A 20,725-nucleotide genomic window follows, 5' to 3' on the forward strand; every position below is an offset into this window, starting at 1 on the left:
CGACTTCTTAAGGACGTACACATGCGGCCATTACAGAGCTCGAACACGCAAGCCGAAATGGTGTCTGATGTTAAATCTATCAAAGCTGGGCAAAAAACTATTGAAACAAAGATAACTGACGTTCAGCAACGCCTAAATGAGCTAGAGGAAAAGTCAAAGATCCTTGATAATTATAGCCACGACTTTATAAGCATGTAGGAGTCGATCGAATTCCTTAACTTCTCAGAATCACATGTTACAGTCGCGGCTAGACGAGCTTGAGGACAGGTCACGACGGAATAATTTACTTTTCCATGGCTTACCTGCTTCTGCAGAATCCTGGGAACAAACAGAAACCACGCTGACAACCCTTGTAAGCAAAGTCGTTGACCCCCTTCCTAATAACCCAATCCAGCGTGCTCACCGTCTAGGTGCCCTTTCCTCTGGCAAAAACAGACCCATAAAAGCGAGATTTAGTAATTACAAAATCAAAGAACAAATCCTATCGCATCGCAGCGACTTTCAGGAGCGCCAAGTCACAGTAAGCGAAGACTTCTCGCCCACTACTCGGCTTGCCCGCAAGAAACTTATTGAGTTTGGCAACAGTCAACGGGGATCGCCTAAGTTTCGTCTACGCTACAACAAATTAGTTTTAAACAAAAAATCCTTCGTGTACAATCAAACTACTGACAGGGTCGAAGAAATCACGCCACGAAGCGATCGAGTTATATCTGCACATGATTCACCCCGGCACGCTGCATCGTAGGGGGGGTGTGAGGGTCAGGGGTCATACATCATCATTTGGCGTATCAGTTTTATACACTAACATCAGAAGTATCTCATGTAAGCGAACTACTCTTTCATCGGAAATCGACGCATGTTCTGCACAAATCATTGCACTAACAGAAACTTGGCTGTCATCACAGAATACTGATAATGAAATGTTTCCTAACGCTCACCAGTTCGCAATATATCGTTGTGACCGAACGAACGGGCGCGGTGGGAGCGTACTTCTAGCAATATCGAAAAACATTACATCATCTTGCGTTCATACTAATAGCGTTCTGGAAACTGTTTGGGCTTCAGTTACACTTGACTATAAGAAATTTATAATCGGAGTATATTATCGTCCACCCCCGCCAGGGTGGCGCGGTGGTTACGGCGCTCGACTATACTGTGCCCAAGGAAGCGGGATCGAATCCCGGCCTCGGCGGCTGCGTTTCGATGGAGGCGAAACGGAGTGGCGTCCGTGTGCTGTGCGATGTCGGTGCACGTTAAAGAACCCCAGGTGGTCGAAATTTCCGGAATCCTCTACTACGGCGTCTCTCATAGTCTGAGTCGCTTTGGGACGTTAAACCCTACAAACCAATCAACCAACCATATTATCGATTACCTTCTGCGGAACGCTCATTCAACAATGACCTACATGAAGAAATTAACATAATAAGCTCCAGATTTCCTTAAGCTCCATTGCTTTTACTTGGAGATTTCAACTTTCCTAACATAGAATGGAATTCCCAGCCTCCTTCTCTATTTCCCTTCTCTTCCGATGCCAGTGAATTTTTAGATTTATGTTCAATTTTTTCTCTTACGCAATTAGTTACTCAAGCTACAAGATCATCCGTAAATACCGCTGACACCTTGGATTTGATTTTAACCAATTGCCCCGATATTGTTTCCGCAATTACTTACTTACCCAGCTTAGTGATCACTCGTTGCTAACTTTCAACATTAAGGCAAATAGTACTAAGGGTGACAAAAAGAAAAAGATCATACGTGACTATAATAGAGCTAACGTCGATGCAATTAACAATGAACTATCAGCATTTATGGAAGTCTTCGTCACGAACTTTAATAATCGATCTGTTCAAGCCAACTGGGATATGTTCGCAACAAGAAGTCACGAACTAACTGAGAAATACATTCCTATCCGAACCATAACTTCGCATTCGCAGGTCCCCTGGTACACAGCCCATATCAAACGCTTATCTAATAGAAAGAAGTGCCGATATCGCACTGCTAAACTATCTTGCAGCAACTTGCACTGGGGTGCATATAAGTATGCGGCCAACGCCTACGTAACAGCACTAAAAGAAGCAAAACAGAATTTTCTTTCTTCCTCTTTACCGTCCACGTTATCAACGAACATTAAAAAATTTTGGCGCATTATTAACCCACCATCCGATGACTCTATCACTTTATTAGACGAGTCAGGTGACTCTATCAACAGCAACGTATGTGCTTCTGCCCTTAACCAAACTTTTGTGAAGAATTTTTATTATTCATCATTCTTGAATCTACCTACCTCCCATCGATATAATTATGTAATTATGCCTCCTGTACATATCGACACATCAGGTGTTGTCAAACTTATTAGCAATTTGAACTTTCACTCGTCTCCCGGTTATGACTGTATTAATGCCGAGTTTTTGAAAAATACGTTTGTCTACTGTTCTGTAATAATAACCAGAATTTTTCAGCAATCACTTGATACCTCAACATTGCGCATACAATGAAAAATCGGGAAGGTGGTTCCATTGCACAAATCAGGCAGTAGAACCTCACCTGCAAATTATCGTCCCATCTCTCTCACCAGTACTAGCTGCAAAGTATTGGAACACATAATTTTCACACACCTTGTTAATTTTCTCGAGTCTAATTCCTTCTTCACACCCGCGCAACATAGTTTCCGAAAATCATATTCATGTGATACCAGCTTGCCTGCTTCACTAACAAACTTCATGTTATCTTAGACAAAGCATCAGAGGTTGATTGCATTTTTCTTGATTTCTCAAAAGCTTTTGACAAGGTATGTCGCCGCTTATTACTTCTTAAACTAAATCAGCTGAACATTGATCATAACATTCTTAAGTGGATCGAATACTTCCTTCTTAACCGATCACAATTTGTTGCGCTAACAATTATAATTCACCTTTCAGTGATGTTTGTTCGGGCGTGCCTCAAGGGTCCGTCATTGGACCACTTTTGTTTCTCATTTGCATTAATGATCTTCCTTCGAAAATAGCATCTAACATCCATCTGGTCGCTGACGATTGTGTTATTTTCCGTGAACTATAATCATCTGACGATACTAACCTTCTTCAGAGCGATCTTTATTACATTTCTTCTTGGTGCAACGATTGGCGCATGGACCTAAACATTGGCAAATACAAAGTTATGAGAGTATCCCGACAAGCTAACACCCCCTCCAGATACTGCCTAAATAACGTGCCCCTAGAATCTGTTACTACATACAAATGCTTGGGTGTCCACATTTCTGCAGACCTCATCTGGTCACACCATATCGAGTACATTATTAACAACGCTAACCGTATGTTGGCTACGTACGCTGAAACTTTATGAAAACTTCGTCATCTCTTAAATTATTGCTTTACAAAACACTAATCCGCTCTAAGCTGGAATATGCAGCTGCTATATGGGATCCCCATCACGACAAATTCATTACTTCGCTCGAGCTGGTACAAAATAATGCCGCTCGTTTTATTTTGGCTAATCTTAATCATGGTGCAAGCGTATATAACCAGCAAAAAATCTTTTTTGTCTTTAGAACCCTTAGCGTGCCGCCGTAAAATTATTCGTCAGTCTTTTTCATAAGCTGTTAATTCATTCCACTCTACGAAACGTGTTCATTCCTCCTCCCCACTACGTGTCGCACCACACCGATCATCGTCACAAGGTTGGAATTCAAAACATTTAACACAGTGTCAGCATTTCAGTCTTTCGTGCCTCGTTCTTCACGAGAATGGAACCACCTTCCTGCTGAAATCGTCGACATCACTGATAACCAACATTTCCGCCAACGCATTAGCTAACATTGTATGAATAGCAGAATTATTTTCATTACACTCACTGTTCTTATTTCTGTATTTTTTATATTATCGTCTCTAATCACTCCTCACTCCCCCCTATAATGCCTCCGGCCCTGAGGGTTCAATAAATGAATAATATATATATATATATATATATATATATATATATATATATATATATATATATATATATATATATATATCGCGATATTCGGAGGTCGTAGATTCAACTCTCACCATCGGCGCGTTGTTTTTCCTTCCGCTTTGCATTTATATTCTTTCTCCCTAAAATCATCACAGGATTAATTCTGGTCAAGACCAACTATAAATACTAAAAAATATAATATCCCCATACGTTTACCTTGGCCTCGTAGACTGTTGGACAGACTGAATATTTTCAAATTTAATTTTATTTTCATTTTACCTTGCGAGTTAGTTTTCGAATGCTTCAAAAGTTTATGTAAACAGACGCGCAACAGTCCTCTTGCCACTGACGGCAATGTTGCAGGGCAATTTTTCAGCACCACAGCTGTATTGAATGACTGTAGACCGAAGATACTAGTGGCTCCTGTCGTACGGACGCGACTTCCGCAGTTGCGGCTTCCTCTTGGCGATATGGAAGACCTCACGCGGAATCTGCTGCTTCGTCTCACGGAGGATCGAAACCATCAATTTAGCATGGCAGCTGTCGGTTGGCGTCAGGAAAGTGTAAGCTCTTCCGGTTCCGTCGGCGCGAGCGCCGTGGGCCACACGTTGAAAGTAATCGTCTACTGTGGCGGGGCGGTCGTAGTTAACCACGAAACGAACGCCGTCCGCATTAAGACCATGCGCCGCCACATCAGTTGTCACCAGTATGGACACATTGCGAAGTCGGAACTCTTGCAACGCCCAGCTGCGCTTAGCATGGCTCATTCCCTTGTGGTTTCCGATGGAAGGCCAGTTGTGATCCCGCATAGTTTGCACAAGATAATCCACTGTCTGCCTGGTTTCGACGAACACTATGACCTGGTCGTCGTCTTCGCAGAGTACGTCCCGAAATAGATCCAAGAGTGCATTCTCTTTCACGTTGTCTTCGACGACCAAGACGACCTGCTCGACACCCTGACATGCATTGGGTGTTATGAACGTAACCGTGACATGGTCTGTGAGCATTTCTTGGGCAAGACGCTCCATGTCCATTGATGAGGAGGAAATCCAAATGAGCATTTGACGATCAGGCCGGATGTTTTCCACAATGGTGCGAAGCTGCTTCTCCATGCCCATCGCCACTATGCGGTCCGCACCATCTACCACTAAATACGAGCAGCGGAGCAGATTCACGTATCTGTCTTCCATGAAAGCGATTAGGCGGCCGGGAGTGGCGACGCAGATCTCTGCGCCTTTCTTCAGCTGCTCGTATTGAGGCCCTTTCGGGATGCCCGATGCGAGACATACAACTCGTAGGTTCGTTCGCTTAGCTAAGTCACAAGCGACCTGCTCAATGTCTTCTGCCGACTTACGGGTGGCGGTCAACACAAGCACTACAGGCCCGTCGCCGTGCTTAACGGGTTCCTGATTCCGGATGTGAGCGATGGCAGGGAGCAGGTATCCCAGTGTTTTCCCATCAGATTTGTCCTTGACCGTAGCAAGGAGGTCCCTGCCGCTGAGGGCCACTGGCCAGCACTGGGCTTCTAGTGGACTAAGCGAGGAGTACAAATCGTTGACAAGTTCCGTCAGGTCTACGGGCAGGGCCACCTCGGTAATGTCTAGAAGAGGCTTAGGCACGTCCCGCCCTCCGACCAAAATTCCGTTGGCCTCACTGTAGGCGTCGACTTCGCCCGGCGACCTCTGGGCAGTCTTCGAACGTTCTTTGTAGCACTTCTTTATGGGCGGTATTTGAATGTCGTTCCAATTTGGAGGTTGCAGCTTTCGGCTACTTAGTCTTGCAAAAAACAACAAATTTTTCAAAGGAGTGTCAGATGGGGTCACCGGTGGCCCGCCAATTACCCCTTCATGGGGCCCGTTCAATCCAGTAACCAAATTGGGGTTCCACTCTCTCCCACCGAAAATCCCGTCCAACTCGAAAATCCCGTGGAACACACCGAACGGCGACGCAATTAAGCCGATGTTGAATTCTTTCAATGCTGCATTTGGCTGGAGTCGACCGTCTTGGTTCAGGGCGTTGAGCGCGGCGTTAAGGGGCGGGAGTGTTTTGTCGACGTCGGGGTGGCCGAACATCTTGGCTTGCCTTGTCAGGTGAAAGGGAAGATGCACCAGGTGCAGTCCTCCTGTGAGGGTACAGACATCAACCAGCGAACATCTTGGCTTTGACTAAGTTTCCCTGCCCGAGCTCCTGATCACCGCTTCTTCTTCTTCTTCTTCTTCTTCTTCTTCTTCTTCTTCTTCTTCTTCTTCTTCTTCTTCTTCTTCTTGTTCTTCTTGTTCTTCTTCTTCTGCCTTGATATATGGCACATACCCACGAAGGGGGATTGGCCAGGGTTCAGTGTGGACTACCAAATATCCTACACAAACTGAATTAGTGCGTTAAAGTAATTGTGAAATAAACAAAAACTTAAGATTTAAGATCACAAAATTGATTGAGAGGAAAAAAATGTGAAGCAAAAATTTGGAAGTTTGTAAATTTGGAATACAATTAGCAAGGGAATCTGTCCGTAGCTGGAAGACTGAAGAAGAAGCCGACGGGAGCGGACGCACTTCGATTGGGCTCGGCTAACAAGAAAGGAAATTGTCTGGAAAATCCAACAAATCCTGGAAAGTTTGTTTCGAGGACCTTCCTGAAGTCATCCGGAATTCACCGAGGCCTTTCTCAAACCCGTGAGTGTTTTATTGGACATCGAAATGGGCTTTTGAAGCTCCTCGGCGGCGGCCATGCTAGGCGATGCGAGGCCTAGTAATGCCGATCCAGAGCGCATGGATACCTTAGACCAAGTCGAAGCGGGATCTAGTGGTCTGTGTTCAACAACCGCTAACCCAGCTCACTCTGCTAAACACCAGGGAATGGAATTAGACGTCCAAATCCAAACTTCTAATGACATGGAAGAGGGTCATGCCTGGACGCCGGATGACCTTTACTCCAACTGGCACGTAAACATATGCAAGAAGAATCGTCAAAGGTTAGCAAGAGGCGAACAAGTCGTGATCGCAGGAAAGATCTATGCTCCCCCGACGCACTTGCTGCAGACCGTCGTGAAACCGAAGAAAACGATAGCATCGCCAGTACAGCCGGCTATGGATCAAACAACGTCTCAGAAGAGGAGGAAATTACCACCCCTTCCTAAAACTGACTATAAGGTGATAATAAGACCCAAGAAGGGCATGGAAGTCAGAAAATTCGTTCCTACCCAGTTCTCAAGAGCCATCGTGGCTGCCTGCAACAACCCAGAATTGTGCGACTTCTCCAAATTTATTGTGAGACCCCGCACAGGATCGAACATCATCATAGTCAGCACTCCTTACGACGAGACTGCGGACGCCATACGGCACATCAAGAGTCTGACCTTGGAAAACAAGGCTTACGAAGTCAACGTCTACCTGGCGGCGCCTGAGGACGTCATCAGAGGAGTTATTCATGGAGTGGATCCAAACACACCATCAGAGGAGCTTCTATCAAACATCCGACTACGCACACAAGGGGTCGAGCTCGTTCAAGCACGAATGTTGGGAAAGTCTCGCACGGCAGTGCTAACATTCATAGGCCCCATTCTCCCCCGCTACGTCATCTATTACGGGGGAGAGACGGCATGTTACCCATATCGACCAACCCAACAGATCTGCCAAGACTGTCTCAAGGCAGGCCACAGAGCGGATGTCTGCCCAACACCCAACGCCAACGTATGTCGGAAATGCGGCCTTCATGAACCAGATGAAAACCACACCTGTGAAGCCAAGTGCGTGGCCTGCCAGGGAAACCACCCAACGGGAGACAAGGCCTGCAAGCAGCGCCTCAGGGCACATATCGGACGTTACAATAACAAAGCTAAACAAAGCAATAACAATCAGCAACAGAAGCCCCCCAAGCAGCACGTCAGCCGGAGAGATCAGCAGATCAAGCCGATGGAGCGCCGCTGGTTTTCATCGGAGGAGGAGGAACAGCAGCTGGCAGAGAAACAGAGACCCCAGTCCCGATCGAGATCCAAGGGACGGGACTTGACAGCCTACTATTCCCAACAGAAGACACAACAGATCAGGCCCAACCAGCAGGGACCACCAGAAGCGATAGGGGCGACGCCAGACAAGCTAGACCACGACAGCAAAAGGGTAAGCTGGGCTCAGGTTGCCTCTCCCACTGCTCTAAACGGGTATGGTCCATGCCAGGATTGCACTAGGCTCGAGGAGCAAAATAGACAACTGAAAATAAAACTATCAGAACAACAGAAACGCCTTAATAAGGTGGAACAACAACTACAACAACTGCTACAAATGGGTCAGAAGCGAACTGCCCCCCAACCCTCATCAATAGTATCGATACAGCCACAACCGGTACAAAATGCTGTAAACACCTCCGCATCTCAACCTCAACAGGCGAGTGTACTCCAAACGCAACGGCAGAAAACGCTTACGCAAACTCTCGGACTTCACACTCAAGAAAACGCACCAAGCATTCTTACTCAAATGCAACAAATGATTATTCAAATGCAGCAGACCATGACACAACTAACCAAACAACTCCAAGACCAACAAATTGCCACGCAAACTCAATTTGCGGCAGTTCAAGAAGAATTCAATTCGAAAATCCAAATAATAACTCAGGGGGTGCGAAAACGCACGGGAGTCCCCGATGACCCTCGACTAAAAACCCACCGAAGGTCCGCTGTCATGACAGATCTCAGCGACTGCGAGTCAGTGGCGAGTAACGCTGATGACTGCCTCCCCTAACCGGCAACCAAACCACCTAGAGCTCTGGCAGTGGAACTGTCGCTCCTTCAAGAGGAAACGAAGCTCCCTGCAGATGTTTATTCAAAATCAACCGATACCTCCGGACGTCATCTGTCTCCAAGAAACAGGATGCACAACATATACCTCAAAGGATACCTCACATACACCCATGACACGGCACCTAAAATAGCTACACTAGTGGCCCCCACACTAACAGTCATACCGCACGACCTTCCCTTCAGTGAAATTAATCAAGTTCTCATCGAGATCATCTCTCAAAAAAGAAGAAAGCAGAGTGTGTTTGTTCTAAACCTTTACAGTCCTCCAAGCAACACGCAGGAAGATTTCAAGCCACTTTTACTGGAATGCACACGCATAGCGGGAACGAACCCCCTCATTATTATTATGGGGGACCTAAACGCTGTACATACGGCATGGGGCTACCACAAGGACACCCCGAAGGGAACCAAGTTGTTGGAAGCGGCTGAGCAGCTGGACCTCTGTCTTATGAAGGACACCATGTCCCCCACTAGAATAGGAAACAGTGTAAGCAGAGACACCTGCCCAGACCTAGCTTTCACCAAAAACATAAGACATTGCACCTGGACCAATCTAGAAGAAACACTCGGCAGCGATCACAAAATCCTTAGCTTATCCCTAATGACAACACGTATGAAAAGGAACATTGGCTCTACTAAAATAACAGACTGGGATAAGTTCAGACAAATTAGACGGCCACACGACGGCATCACAACAATTGAAGATTGGGTTCAAAGCCTGAAGGATGCTCATGCAAAAACGACCAAGACTATCAACACAACGACAAAAACACAAGAAGTAGACAGACATCTCCTACATTTATGGGAAGCCCGAAAAAGTCTATTAAAACGGTGGAAAATGCAAAAATTAAATAGAAAACTTAAAATGAAGATAGCACAGGTTACGGCTGAAGCACAAGAGTATGCTATAAAGCTCGCCAAGCAAAACTGGGCAGATTTCTGCAATTCGCTGAAAGGTACCCTAAGCACGGTTAGAGCATGGTCAATATTAAGAAGCATGATAGACACATCAAAAACCAAAACGGCCACAAGAAGAACCCTCCACACCATAGCCTATAAATACCCGGGCACAGATGCAGAGTTGATTACCGCCATGCACAAGAAATACATAGGAGACCCTACTCCGGCTTGCCAAACTTCATATGCGGGTCAACCAAACCCCTCCCTTGACTCCCCCATAACACTGGCGGAGGTCTACTCAGCCGCCCGTACATTTACAAGAAACGCTGCCCCTGGAGGAGACAAAGTCACCTACGCTATGATTAGGAACTTAAGCACCGAACATCTGCAAGACCTAACGAAGTACATCAACGAAGAACTGTGGGAGAAGGGACAGGTCCCATCAGCTTGGAGACACGCGGATATCATCACCATACCAAAGGCTGGAAAGCCACCGGCTGTGGAGAGTCTCCGTCCTATCTCCCTCACTTCTTGCCTGGGAAAACTCTATGAAAAAGTAGTCCACCTAAGGCTCCAAAATTACATCGACGAAAACAACATCTTTCCTTCCTGCATGCTGCGCTTCCGCAAGGGACTCTGCACGCAAGATGCTTTCCTCCGGATTAGGGAAGAAGTCATCAACACCATACCCCGAAAAGGCGAAAATTTCATTCTGGCACTAGATCTCAAAGGAGCATTCGACAACATTGGCCACCAAACCATATTGCAAGAATTAAACAATATCAACTGCGGGGAGAAAATTTTCAAATACGTGAAGGCTTTCCTATCAGATCGCACAGCCACCATAGGAATTGGAGAGATCCGATCACCAAAAGTACCCATGCCGAACAAAGGTACACCTCTGGGTTCTATAATCTCTCCAATGCTATTTAACATAGCAATGATAAATTTAGCAAAAAAACTGTTGACCCGCACTGATATTGGCTTCATTTTATACGCGGACGACATCACCATCTGGGCTACTCAAGGATCCTTGGCGCAAAAAGAAGCTCTGCAAGCCGCTATAGACCTAGTCGAGGAATTTGCCGGGGAGAGTGGTCTTCAATGCTCCCCAGAAAAATCCGAACTTATCACGCTACACAGAAGAAATTACAAGTCCCCAGGAGAAATTCAGCTCTCTCTAGGAGACCAGATAATTCAAGATAAGGACAAGATCAGAGTTTTGGGGCTGTGGTTGCAAAGCAATTTGAGAGTGGATTATACAATCAAAACGCTCAAAACCACAGTCAACCAAATTTCCAGAATGATTAGAAGGGTGACCTGGCACCGGAAAGGGATGAGGGAGGAGGACACCCTACGCCTTGTACAGGCCCTAGTCGTTAGCAGGATTACCTACGGGCTCCCATATCACGAAATTAGACTCACTGATAAAAGGGCCATTGACACTATCATAAGAGGAGCCTATAAAACGGCCCTAAACCTCCCGCCAACAACATCAACGGAACGTCTTTGGGCACTCGGAGTGCACAACAACTTTGAGGAGCTCAAGAAGGCGGTTCTAGAGAGTCAGAAACAACGCCTAACAACAACGCAGGCGGGTAGGGAAATCCCGTCAAAACTAGGGCTATGGCAGGCACTAAGAACATCTGAGATCAAATCACAAATTCCGACATCCACAAGAAACAACATCTATGTGAACCCTATACCCAAGCACATGCACCATGAGTTACAAAAGGGTCGAAGGAAAGCCAGAGTCAAATCATTGGAAAAACAATTGTCTAAAGACGCGGAAGTTGTCTACGTGGACATAGGGGCTTACGGCGAACCTGGCAAGTTCACAATAGCTGCAAGTGACCACAAGAAGAGGCCAATTATTCAGGCTTCGATCTATGCCAAGGATCCTGCGGAAGCGGAATCACTGGCAATAGCCATCACCATAAAAACACAAGACAACCAAAATAAGTCATCACACGTAGTGACGGACTCCCGACCAGCCTGCAGGGACTACCTGGCCGGAAAACCTCACAAAAGATCGTGTGCAATATTACGTTCCATCTCCCAGACGCACACAATTACATGGACACCTGGACACGAAGGCCTAGAAGGAAATGAGGTAGCGAATGATCTAGCCCGAGCTCTCACAAACCGGACGGATCCCCATCCCTACCTCACCCCTCTCCTAGGACCCTACGGCGACAGGCTGGAACACCTACGGTTAGAAAGAATTTTCTCACCACCACACAAACACCTTCCTTCCTCGGACGCTATAGACTGGAGAAAAATACAAACAAACACATTCCCTAATCTTCAAATTTTAAATAAGATAAGCCCAACAAAATACACGAGTTACTGTCCTTGGTGCGGTGCAAGCCCCACACTCTTTCACATCTCTTGGGAATGCCAGGACAAACCTGACCCAACGTTAATAGTGCCATGCCCGACACACGAGCAGTGGGAGGCGGCCCTGACCAGCGACAACCTGGACCAGCAAGCCTGGATTATCCAGCTAGTCCGCAAGTCAGCTGCTGCCAGCGGAGCCCTGGACTAGGGGCACCGACCACCCAGCTCCTGCAAATATTTACTGATTATATGCTCATTAAAAGTTTTCTCTCTCTCTCTCTGTCCGTAGCTGTTATGTACTTATGTAAGTACTTGCAAAATTGAGGCAACGCAAATCCTTTCGCACTCGCACCGAAGGAGAGTAGAAGCGGGACCCACAGCGTAAATCCCAAGCGTGCAATTGGAGTTTCTAAATGCACCCTCCTCTGATGTGAAAACGTTCGACAAGCGAGAAGGAAATGATCCATATTCTCCATCTCACCGCAAGCCTCACAAAAGTTTGTAGGGCTGAACCCGCATCTACATAAGTAAAGATTTAGGCAGGGGATCCTGCATCGCATGATAGTCAGCGTTACCTCGCACTGCCGTGATTGACATGAACGAGCTTTCCATGAGTATATGAGACGTTAGTATTCTGCTGTGTTGGTTGGTATACATACAGATGTTGGTATACATAGCCCCCTTATGCGAGGGACCATTGCATAAGGGGGCTATGTATTGATAACACTGAAAACGGAACATTCCAAACATGATGATATTAGAAATGATACATGAAACAAGTGCATCAAGAACTGATTTAGCCTATGGAAGTCGGCCGCTTCATTGTGGAAAATAACGCAGTGACCGGGGACCCAGATGAAGCGTATTTCTTTCACCCATCCCGGTATGATAAACATTAGTGAGCGGCTCAAAAGAGCATCCCGTGCTAACTCCGGTGACAATAAAACAGAGAGTCTGATAGAAAAGTTTATGCCGCTAATTCCAAGTGTACATCTTCACCGAGATGCGAGACAGAGACTGCGCCTTTCCTTTCCGCACAGCCAAACCAACAAAAGATGTTTAACACTTTACCGAACTCTGTGGTAGTCTCTCAACGCCAAAGCGACCAGCAAAATCATGCCAAACGGTGCTTTCGCATGTCGCAGAGAACATCCTTCAATGCATGCGCGCGGCATTATAGAGATAGCGTGCCTCACCACAACAAAGCGCCGCAGTCGAAGCGAACATTTCAGAACAGAAATAAATGGACGTTACAACGTTAAAATGTGAAGGCTTACGCTGCAGCTGGTAAGTCAAAAACGCACAAGAGATAATTATTGTAGAGCGAGAACCGGACATGTTGGAGGTGGTGCTTTTAGAACGAAGCTTGCGCTTGCGCTAACGCTGAAAGAGCTACGCATTCTGGGTATTCTTGTGTAGTCCGCCATACTCATGTACAGTGCAACAGTCGACCGCGTGGAGCGGGCCGCGCAAATAGTGCCGAGGCGATGGTCTACCTGTGCGGTCGTGGACTGTAATAGCCGAACGCAGACTAAAGTGCAAAAGCTGATTGATTCGATTGATTTATAGGAAGGGAAAGGTGCGGTAACTGTCTCATCTGTTTTATGTGGACCACTCAACCGCGTCGTAAGGGAAGGGAGGAAGGTGGGAGTGAAAGTGAAAAGAGAGAAAGAGGAGCCGTAGTGGAGGGCTACGGAGTAATTTCGACCACCTGGGGATCTTTAACGTGCGCTGGCATCACACAGCACACGGATGCCTCTTCGTATCGCCTCCATCGAAACGCAGCCGCCGAGGTCGGGTTCGAACCCGGGTACTCCGGCACTGTAGTCGGGCGTCTTACCACTGCACCACCCCGGCGGGGCGTGCTAAAGCTGAAGTCCGCACAAGAATACCAAATGTACGCTTGCACGCAAGCGACGAGACCAAGGAGTTCTCGGAATGTCGCCAGCGAGAATGGCTTGCACGCATCAACAGACGTGGTATTCACAGCAGTCCGGACAAATACCGAGTGTGTGCACGTCATTCCATGTCTGGTATACGTAAACGTCTATTGATGTACGGCAGCCCGTACCTCACATTGGTTAATTTGTTTACTTTTTCGCAGCCGCGCGTCTTGCGATTTAAGTCAGGAGCGGCATATTTCCACCAGGATTTGGGAGCTGCTTCTGTTGCTGTTTATTTCCAGATTACTGGATGGATCCGCCATTCGCAGCGATGGCCAATTCAACCGGGATTCCGAAACAACTGCATGCTCGGGTCAGGTGGCCCTTATAGATGTTGGCCATTGAGTCAGCAATGGTGGCCTGCGCCGAATATTTGGGGTTGCATGGCTTTTTCTTGGCCTCCCTCACAAGGACACATCGAATGTAGTATATCCGAGCTGATTCAAATCTAGAGAACTAGGTGGGCACAAGTTGAGACTGAAGTCATCGTAGAAGTTGTCGGCCAGCCTCTCCTGGATAACGCACGAGGTGTGGGCAGGAACTGAATCTTGCTAAGCGACATAAGGTCTTCGTTTTGAAACAGTCTTTATCCAGGGCTTTACAGAACCTTCACATACACAGCGGCATTGAAGAGGAATATTTCTGCAAAAAAAAAAATAAAAAGCATAAGCGATCGTTGCTATGACAGCTAACACCTGGTGTTACAGAGGTTAAATTTTGGTTTTGGTCAAAGTTCTTTCCATATGAAAAAAAAAAAAAAACAGCCCTCCAGGCTCCTCAGGCTTCTTCAGCAGCAAGCACTTTGACCGGAGCAGACGATTCTCCCTAATTTTACCGAACATGAATTGCCTCCTCCTCATGACATAGGAATGGTACCTCAAGTCCTCGTGCACTGCGAGCCTAACTGTCGACTCTGCTATTCGTAGCTCCATTGCAATGACCCTCATTGACTTTTCCTGGTTATGCGCCTCACGATATATAAGTTCAACCGCTGAAGGAAATCCCGTGTGCTGACGACATCTGACCGCGGATTGTGCTTTTTCTTCAAAAAGTGTCTTAAGGTACGCCCGACGCATCCATTCAATTCTCAGTAGAGGTACGCCGGACGTCAATATAGGCACATGGCTAAATAGATGGATTTATTTAAAGGAAAAGGCAGAGAGGTTGGCCGGAATAATTCAAATCTGGCCTGCTACTCTGCACTGGGGAAGGGGAAGGAGAGAAGAAAGAAGATCATGATGGGTGACGATGTGGGAGAAGGCATATGGAATATATATATAGGCGCAGTAGCTTGCTTTACAAGCGCGAATCAAGTCCGCTGGCGCACAAAAACGGCAAAGAGCACGCACTGCCTTGACACCCTTCCCCTTGTCCTGCCAAGCGCTCAGCAGCAGTTCCTCCGACAGAGGCCTCTTGTCCAAACGCTTCAAGGAAGCGGCTAGCGCACTTCTTTCGAACGCATACGCTGGGCACAGCAATAATATATGGTCCGCAGTCTCTGGGATGCCACAAGTTAAACATGCCTGCGAGTCCATCTGTTCAATTAAATGTAAGTACTGTTAAAGCCACGTCTGACGTACTCCGCATTGCGCTTGCTAGCCACGCGTGCATGAAGCTCAGCCTTCGCGACTCTCGTGTATGTGGTAAAAAGGATTTGCCCATTCTTGCGCAGTTTCAATTCCCACTATGACAGAGATCATTGTCTGCACTCAAGGTTGTATGCGGCGAGCACCGCTGTCACGCGGACAGGTTTCATGCGATTGCGACGGCGGCAGGCGACGCGACGTGCAACATTCAGATACGCACGTTCACGATCGAGCAGTTTTCGTTTCGAACTAAACTGTATTTAAACTGCCACCTCCATCTGCTCCTAATGAAGGCGAGCTATTTCTAGCATCTGCGCTTTCTTCGATCCTTCACCGACCTCCGAAGATCGAGCGCCGACACAACAGGCATATCGCCGTGCAGAACGCTGTAATCCGTATGAAGCACTATGCTGGTCCTTCTTTACATGCAGACGGAAGGAATAGGATTTTCTCATTCAATATTTTCTTTAGAATCTACCTCACAGCCTTGACAAAATGCATGCCAAATCTCCTAGAGGCTATATAGCTGGTACATCGGCGATGCCCAGAAGACCGGCGAGCCGGAAGAGGCAAGGACGCGCTGCACCGCAATACATGAGTGTAGAACTGGAAAGCCGGAAGCGCGAATAATCCGATTCCGTGCAAACAGCGATGTTTTTTGGATATTGACTATTTAGTGGCGAACCAGCCAATTTAGTGCTCGGCGTGAAGCTTTGCCTTCCCGTTAACTTTCGCTGACATGGAGTTTAAACCCATGTATACAATCGAGGTTAACGTGAGCCACCATGTCGTCAAAGAGCTGAAGATATATGCGGAGCTGGACTTCGGTACACAAGCAGATCACATATTCTTGCATGAAAATAACAAGAAGCAAATAACTGCCCACGGAAAAAAAATATGGGATCCGTCAACGTATATTCAACCACAGCATCAAAAAAGAGCGGTCAAATCCGTCCGGCGTTAATAGAGTCGAACGTTGAGCTAGTTGGTCGCACATCTCTTGGAAGAAGGCAGCAGAGCAGGTAACAACACAAAACATAAGAAGCACACAGAAACACAAGGACAACGCTGCACTGACAACTATATTGACAAGAGCCCGAACATCTTGTTGTCGTTGTTGTTGTTCTCCTCTAATTTGATGGCACATACCCACACCCCTGTGTGGGTATGTGCTAAAGGGATGTGTGTGCGGGTTAACAACCAGGACTTCAACTCTGGATGCAAAATTTCGCACCGGATTAGGTACTCTAAGTGTATTCAGGGGGTTGTTTATCAGATTCTCTTGCATTGTGGAAAGGAATATATTGGACATACAGGAAGATGTCTCAATGACAGGATTAGAGAGCACGCTATGACAATATCGGACAAGTCTGGCACTAATCTCGCGGTGCACTGCAAAGACTGCGTTGGTTGTAGAGACCAAAAATGTCCAGCTGACCTTCACAATGTTAAGGTTATGAAAAGGATGAAGGATAAGTTAGCAAGGGAAATTTATGAAGCATATGTAATCTGTGACTCGGGAGACCAATGTGTCAGTATGCCTTCAGTGGCTTTGTTGAAAAAGGAATTGGAATTTCTGCGCAAACCGGCAGGATGTTAAATACAAGGAAGAAGTTGGCTGCAGACGTGAAGTGAAGGGAGAAGACGTGCGAGTTCTTGTCAATATAGTTGTCAGTGCAGCGTTGTCCTTGTGTTTGTGTGTGCTTCTTATATTTCGTGTTGTTACCTGCTCTGCTGCCTTCTTCCAAGAACCGTCCGACGTACCCGGGAGAAAATTCATCGGGTCCGTTGTTTAGTCACTGCCTTGTAATTAGTGAGCACCTGATTGCCGGTGCGGCGCTGGACACTTACTTAGCCCGATGATTTGACCAAACCGCCCTCGCATTGTTTGTTGTAAGTTTTAAATGTACAATGGTGATTGGAGTAGCCTTCTAAGGAGCCTTAACACATACAGTCGTGAGTAAAAGTTGTATACAACACTCAGCCGGGGGCGGAGCTCGGGAAAACTAGAGAGCCGGGGGTCGCGCGCAACATAGGCTCCAGGGAAAACTGCATTGAAACGTCATCTAGCGACAGCGACACATGTATGACGATAAAATGGAGCACTGCTACGGTTGTCTCGATCCCAGATAACTGTTGCTAAATGGCGTTGCAATGCAGTTGCAATGCGACTCCACCTGTGAGCAGTTCGCAAAGGGAAAATTCTACTTTCGAGTTTTTGCAGTGCCATTGCCGTTGACGCTCTAGAAAGAGAGAGCGAGAGAGAAGACTATTTACACCGACATGGACCTCAGGGCAGGGGCTCAGCCAGGTGGAGGGTCTCCTTGCAGGCCCTCCTGCGCCTTGACGCGCTACTACCGGAGCAGTTTGTGCGATTCAAACAACGCGCCTTATGCGTCGGAAGATGCCTGACCTATTACGGACCACTTCTTATGACTTTCACAGGAAACAGACTTCGCACTGGACTATTGCTCTTAAAATTTACGTCAGGCATGCAGTTATGTAAGCTCAGTTAATGGCGCGGAAGTTAGGTTGCTTGTTATTCGCGTAGCATTCTTTAGTAACTTTTATTTTTAATAGATGGCGCCACAAGAACGCACTCCTCCAATCTTCGTTTGTTTTATGTTGGTCGCATTTTTGAGCGGGACATTTAATGCATCCTCAAAAGGGCGCTTTGGATCTACGCAACTCTACGCTCAGAAGACTTCACGAGGCTGTTAAGAATTGCCGTCAGAATGTCGGAAATTCGTCAGCAAAAGTAGAGAGAACCGAGGCTGGCATCGGTTCTAATCCGGCCGCATACCTTCAAGGTTTTTCCGGGGACCATACCTCAAGGGGTACAAGCACTGAATTTTTAAGTTCCGTACGTGTTTGGTTTTATTTGCGTAAAAAATTATTGAGTAGTCAACAACCGATTAGCGGTATTCGATTATGCCCACTTGTATTCATTTTCGTTTGCACCAACTGAACGCTGGCGATGACATCGCGGTTCGTTTTGCTTGTTGAATGAGATGCCTGAAAAGTAGAGTTATGTTTGGCCGCTAGTCATCCCTACTTTCCAGGAGGGCTGGCAATGAGATATGGAGCGAAATAAAACTGCGAAGCCGCATTCTTGTTGCAGCGTTTGTGTGTATCACTTGATCTTTAACCCGACTGTGAAGTCCAAGATATCGTTGGGGTGCTGAAACAGAAACGATAAAGAAGAAGGAATCAGATTAGGCGCAATTTTTGTAGCGTAGGTCTGCTTCCTGATGTTAATTAATGCCTGAGAATGTCCTGCGCAGCTTTCGAAAGAAAGAGCTCAGGACAGAAAATGAGGTATTTTCTGCCTTTTCAATACTTGTTCCATCAGCACGAGTTTCCTGTCGCCCATGTCAAGCAGAATATTTTATCTAGTAAGACTTGGCAAAGAGCAACTACTGGTCCTCTGTGTCGTTCTTACATAGATATATTAGAGCATGCAAACAGTCTGGCAACGCTAAAAACTTAATGGAGTCCTCTTCCAATTCATTTCCCTCTTTGTTCGCACTTCTGCCGCATAGGAGCTTTATTATTTCTTTTTTTTTTTTTTTTAGGCTACCTTAGGAAATAGGAGCCAGCAAGTCGAATGCAAAAATACTGACACTGAGGTAGACGTGTTGCAATTTGCAAAATATACTAGTCAGGATTTCATGTATGCTGCCGACCAGTCTGTCATTCCATGTTATTGGTGACCGTCAATCTTATAATACGTCATGTACCGCGTTCAATTGATTCCGCATTCCCGCATGGACCGCGTTCGTTGATTTAGTGATCATTTATTCATTGAAACTTGGCACCACCTGTGAGCTGTTCGCGTGGTCCCTCCGATTCATAATAAAAAGGTGTTCGAAGCCAAACAGCTTGTCGTTGCTTAAACTCGAAGGGTCATTTGATCTAGGGCTAAGTGATTCGTCGACGTCTTCATTTGTGCTGCGGGTGATTGAATTGGTAGTTAATCTTATAATAAAAGAAGGAACACTTTGAAGCATGACGTGCCTCTTCGTCCGCTATGCTTACACGTTCCGGCAAATTGGCTAAAATTTCAGGCCTCTTTTGAGCTGTTGCCTAGCTGTCCTTCATTCAGGCATCTTACCTGTGCTTTTAAAGGCTTCGTTGCCCAGAAAATCCGGTGGTGGCGTTGAAGGCAAAATATTGCGGTCCTGGCGCTGGCTAGTATAGTAGCTTGCAGCTGACATTGCCGAGCACCGATTCTTGTTTGCGCGTCCTAAATATATGATATGGGAGGAGCTACCAGCTCGGGTTGCTTATCTGATGTGGGAATATGGAATAAAAATCTAACTTTTAGTGTGCTTGGATGTAGACTCAGGCTCGCAACTCCTAGGCCAGGCAGGCACGTTCACACGGCTTAGCTAAAACAGGGCTTTGTATGTAGGGTGATAGCCTACACTATCGCGTTACACCTTTACAGGCGAAGCATAATTGGCTCTCATAATTTTTAAACTTATCGTTATATACTGCTTATTCCTGGTCATATCAAAACTATACACATGCATAAAGCAGGCTCTCCTGCTAATGACATCGACTGATTGTCATAATGTCATGATAAATAGCTCATTTGCACATGTTAGTGTAACATCGCTGAAGGCTGGCAGGTTCTAAAGTTGATTTACCGTAGGTTAACAACCAGTCGACACTGTTGTCGGGATCGAGGGCATCCTTTGAGCAGTGACGGCGCCGAGGTGAGGTAGAGGAATGTCTGACGCCATCCTGAAAATTTCTCGAGTCGCATCAAAAAGAAATGCTCCGACAGCTCCCTCTACCCTTCCTTACCTAATCGCATCAGAGCAGACGGATCAGGTGAACGCTGGCTAAAACTCTGGTTTCGACCTACTGAGAGGAAAACTAAAGCGTCAGACATGGCCAGCGCTAAAAAAGCTCGCCTTGCCCGGCGCTTCAGGGTACGTCTCCGGATGCCACCTGTCTCTCTCCTGTTCCGAGGTTTTTCTCTCTCTCTCTAAATCGCTCTCTCTATTAAGCGTCCCCCCATTGACAGACAGTAGCCTGCTGTTCCTGGCTTTCGCTTCTCGGGAATCTACGTCTAACATACACTGCCGCTGAAAGGAAAACCTTTTGCTGCACTGCACACTTGTTTACTTTGTTTTATTTATCTCCTTACATTTAAAGTGACATATCGTCCAGGTGCTGAATCTAGTTTAAAAAAGAAATTAAAG

At 46.5% G+C, this 20,725-nt stretch overlaps 1 protein-coding gene across 1 annotated transcript; it reads right to left on the bottom strand.

Moving 5' to 3' along the window:
• Positions 1–4,367: 4,367 nt before the first annotated feature.
• On the bottom strand, positions 4,368–6,026 carry LOC146199001 (uncharacterized). Its single transcript, XM_084592019.1, has one exon. It carries the CDS (start codon positions 6,024–6,026, stop codon positions 4,368–4,370), a length of 1,659 nt encoding a protein of 552 aa, XP_084448145.1.
• Between the last annotated feature and the right edge of the window lie 14,699 nt (positions 6,027–20,725).

This window comes from Amblyomma maculatum, chromosome 2, assembly GCF_055883805.1.
Source record: "Amblyomma maculatum isolate TAMU_Amacu chromosome 2, ASM5588380v1, whole genome shotgun sequence".
Taxonomy (NCBI): Eukaryota; Metazoa; Arthropoda; class Arachnida; order Ixodida; family Ixodidae; genus Amblyomma; species Amblyomma maculatum.

Bases quoted from the DNA above. Each gene is read 5' to 3' on its own strand.
- LOC146199001 (XM_084592019.1), bottom strand. From the start codon at position 6,026: ATGTTCGGCCACCCCGACGTCGACAAAACACTCCCGCCCCTTAACGCC.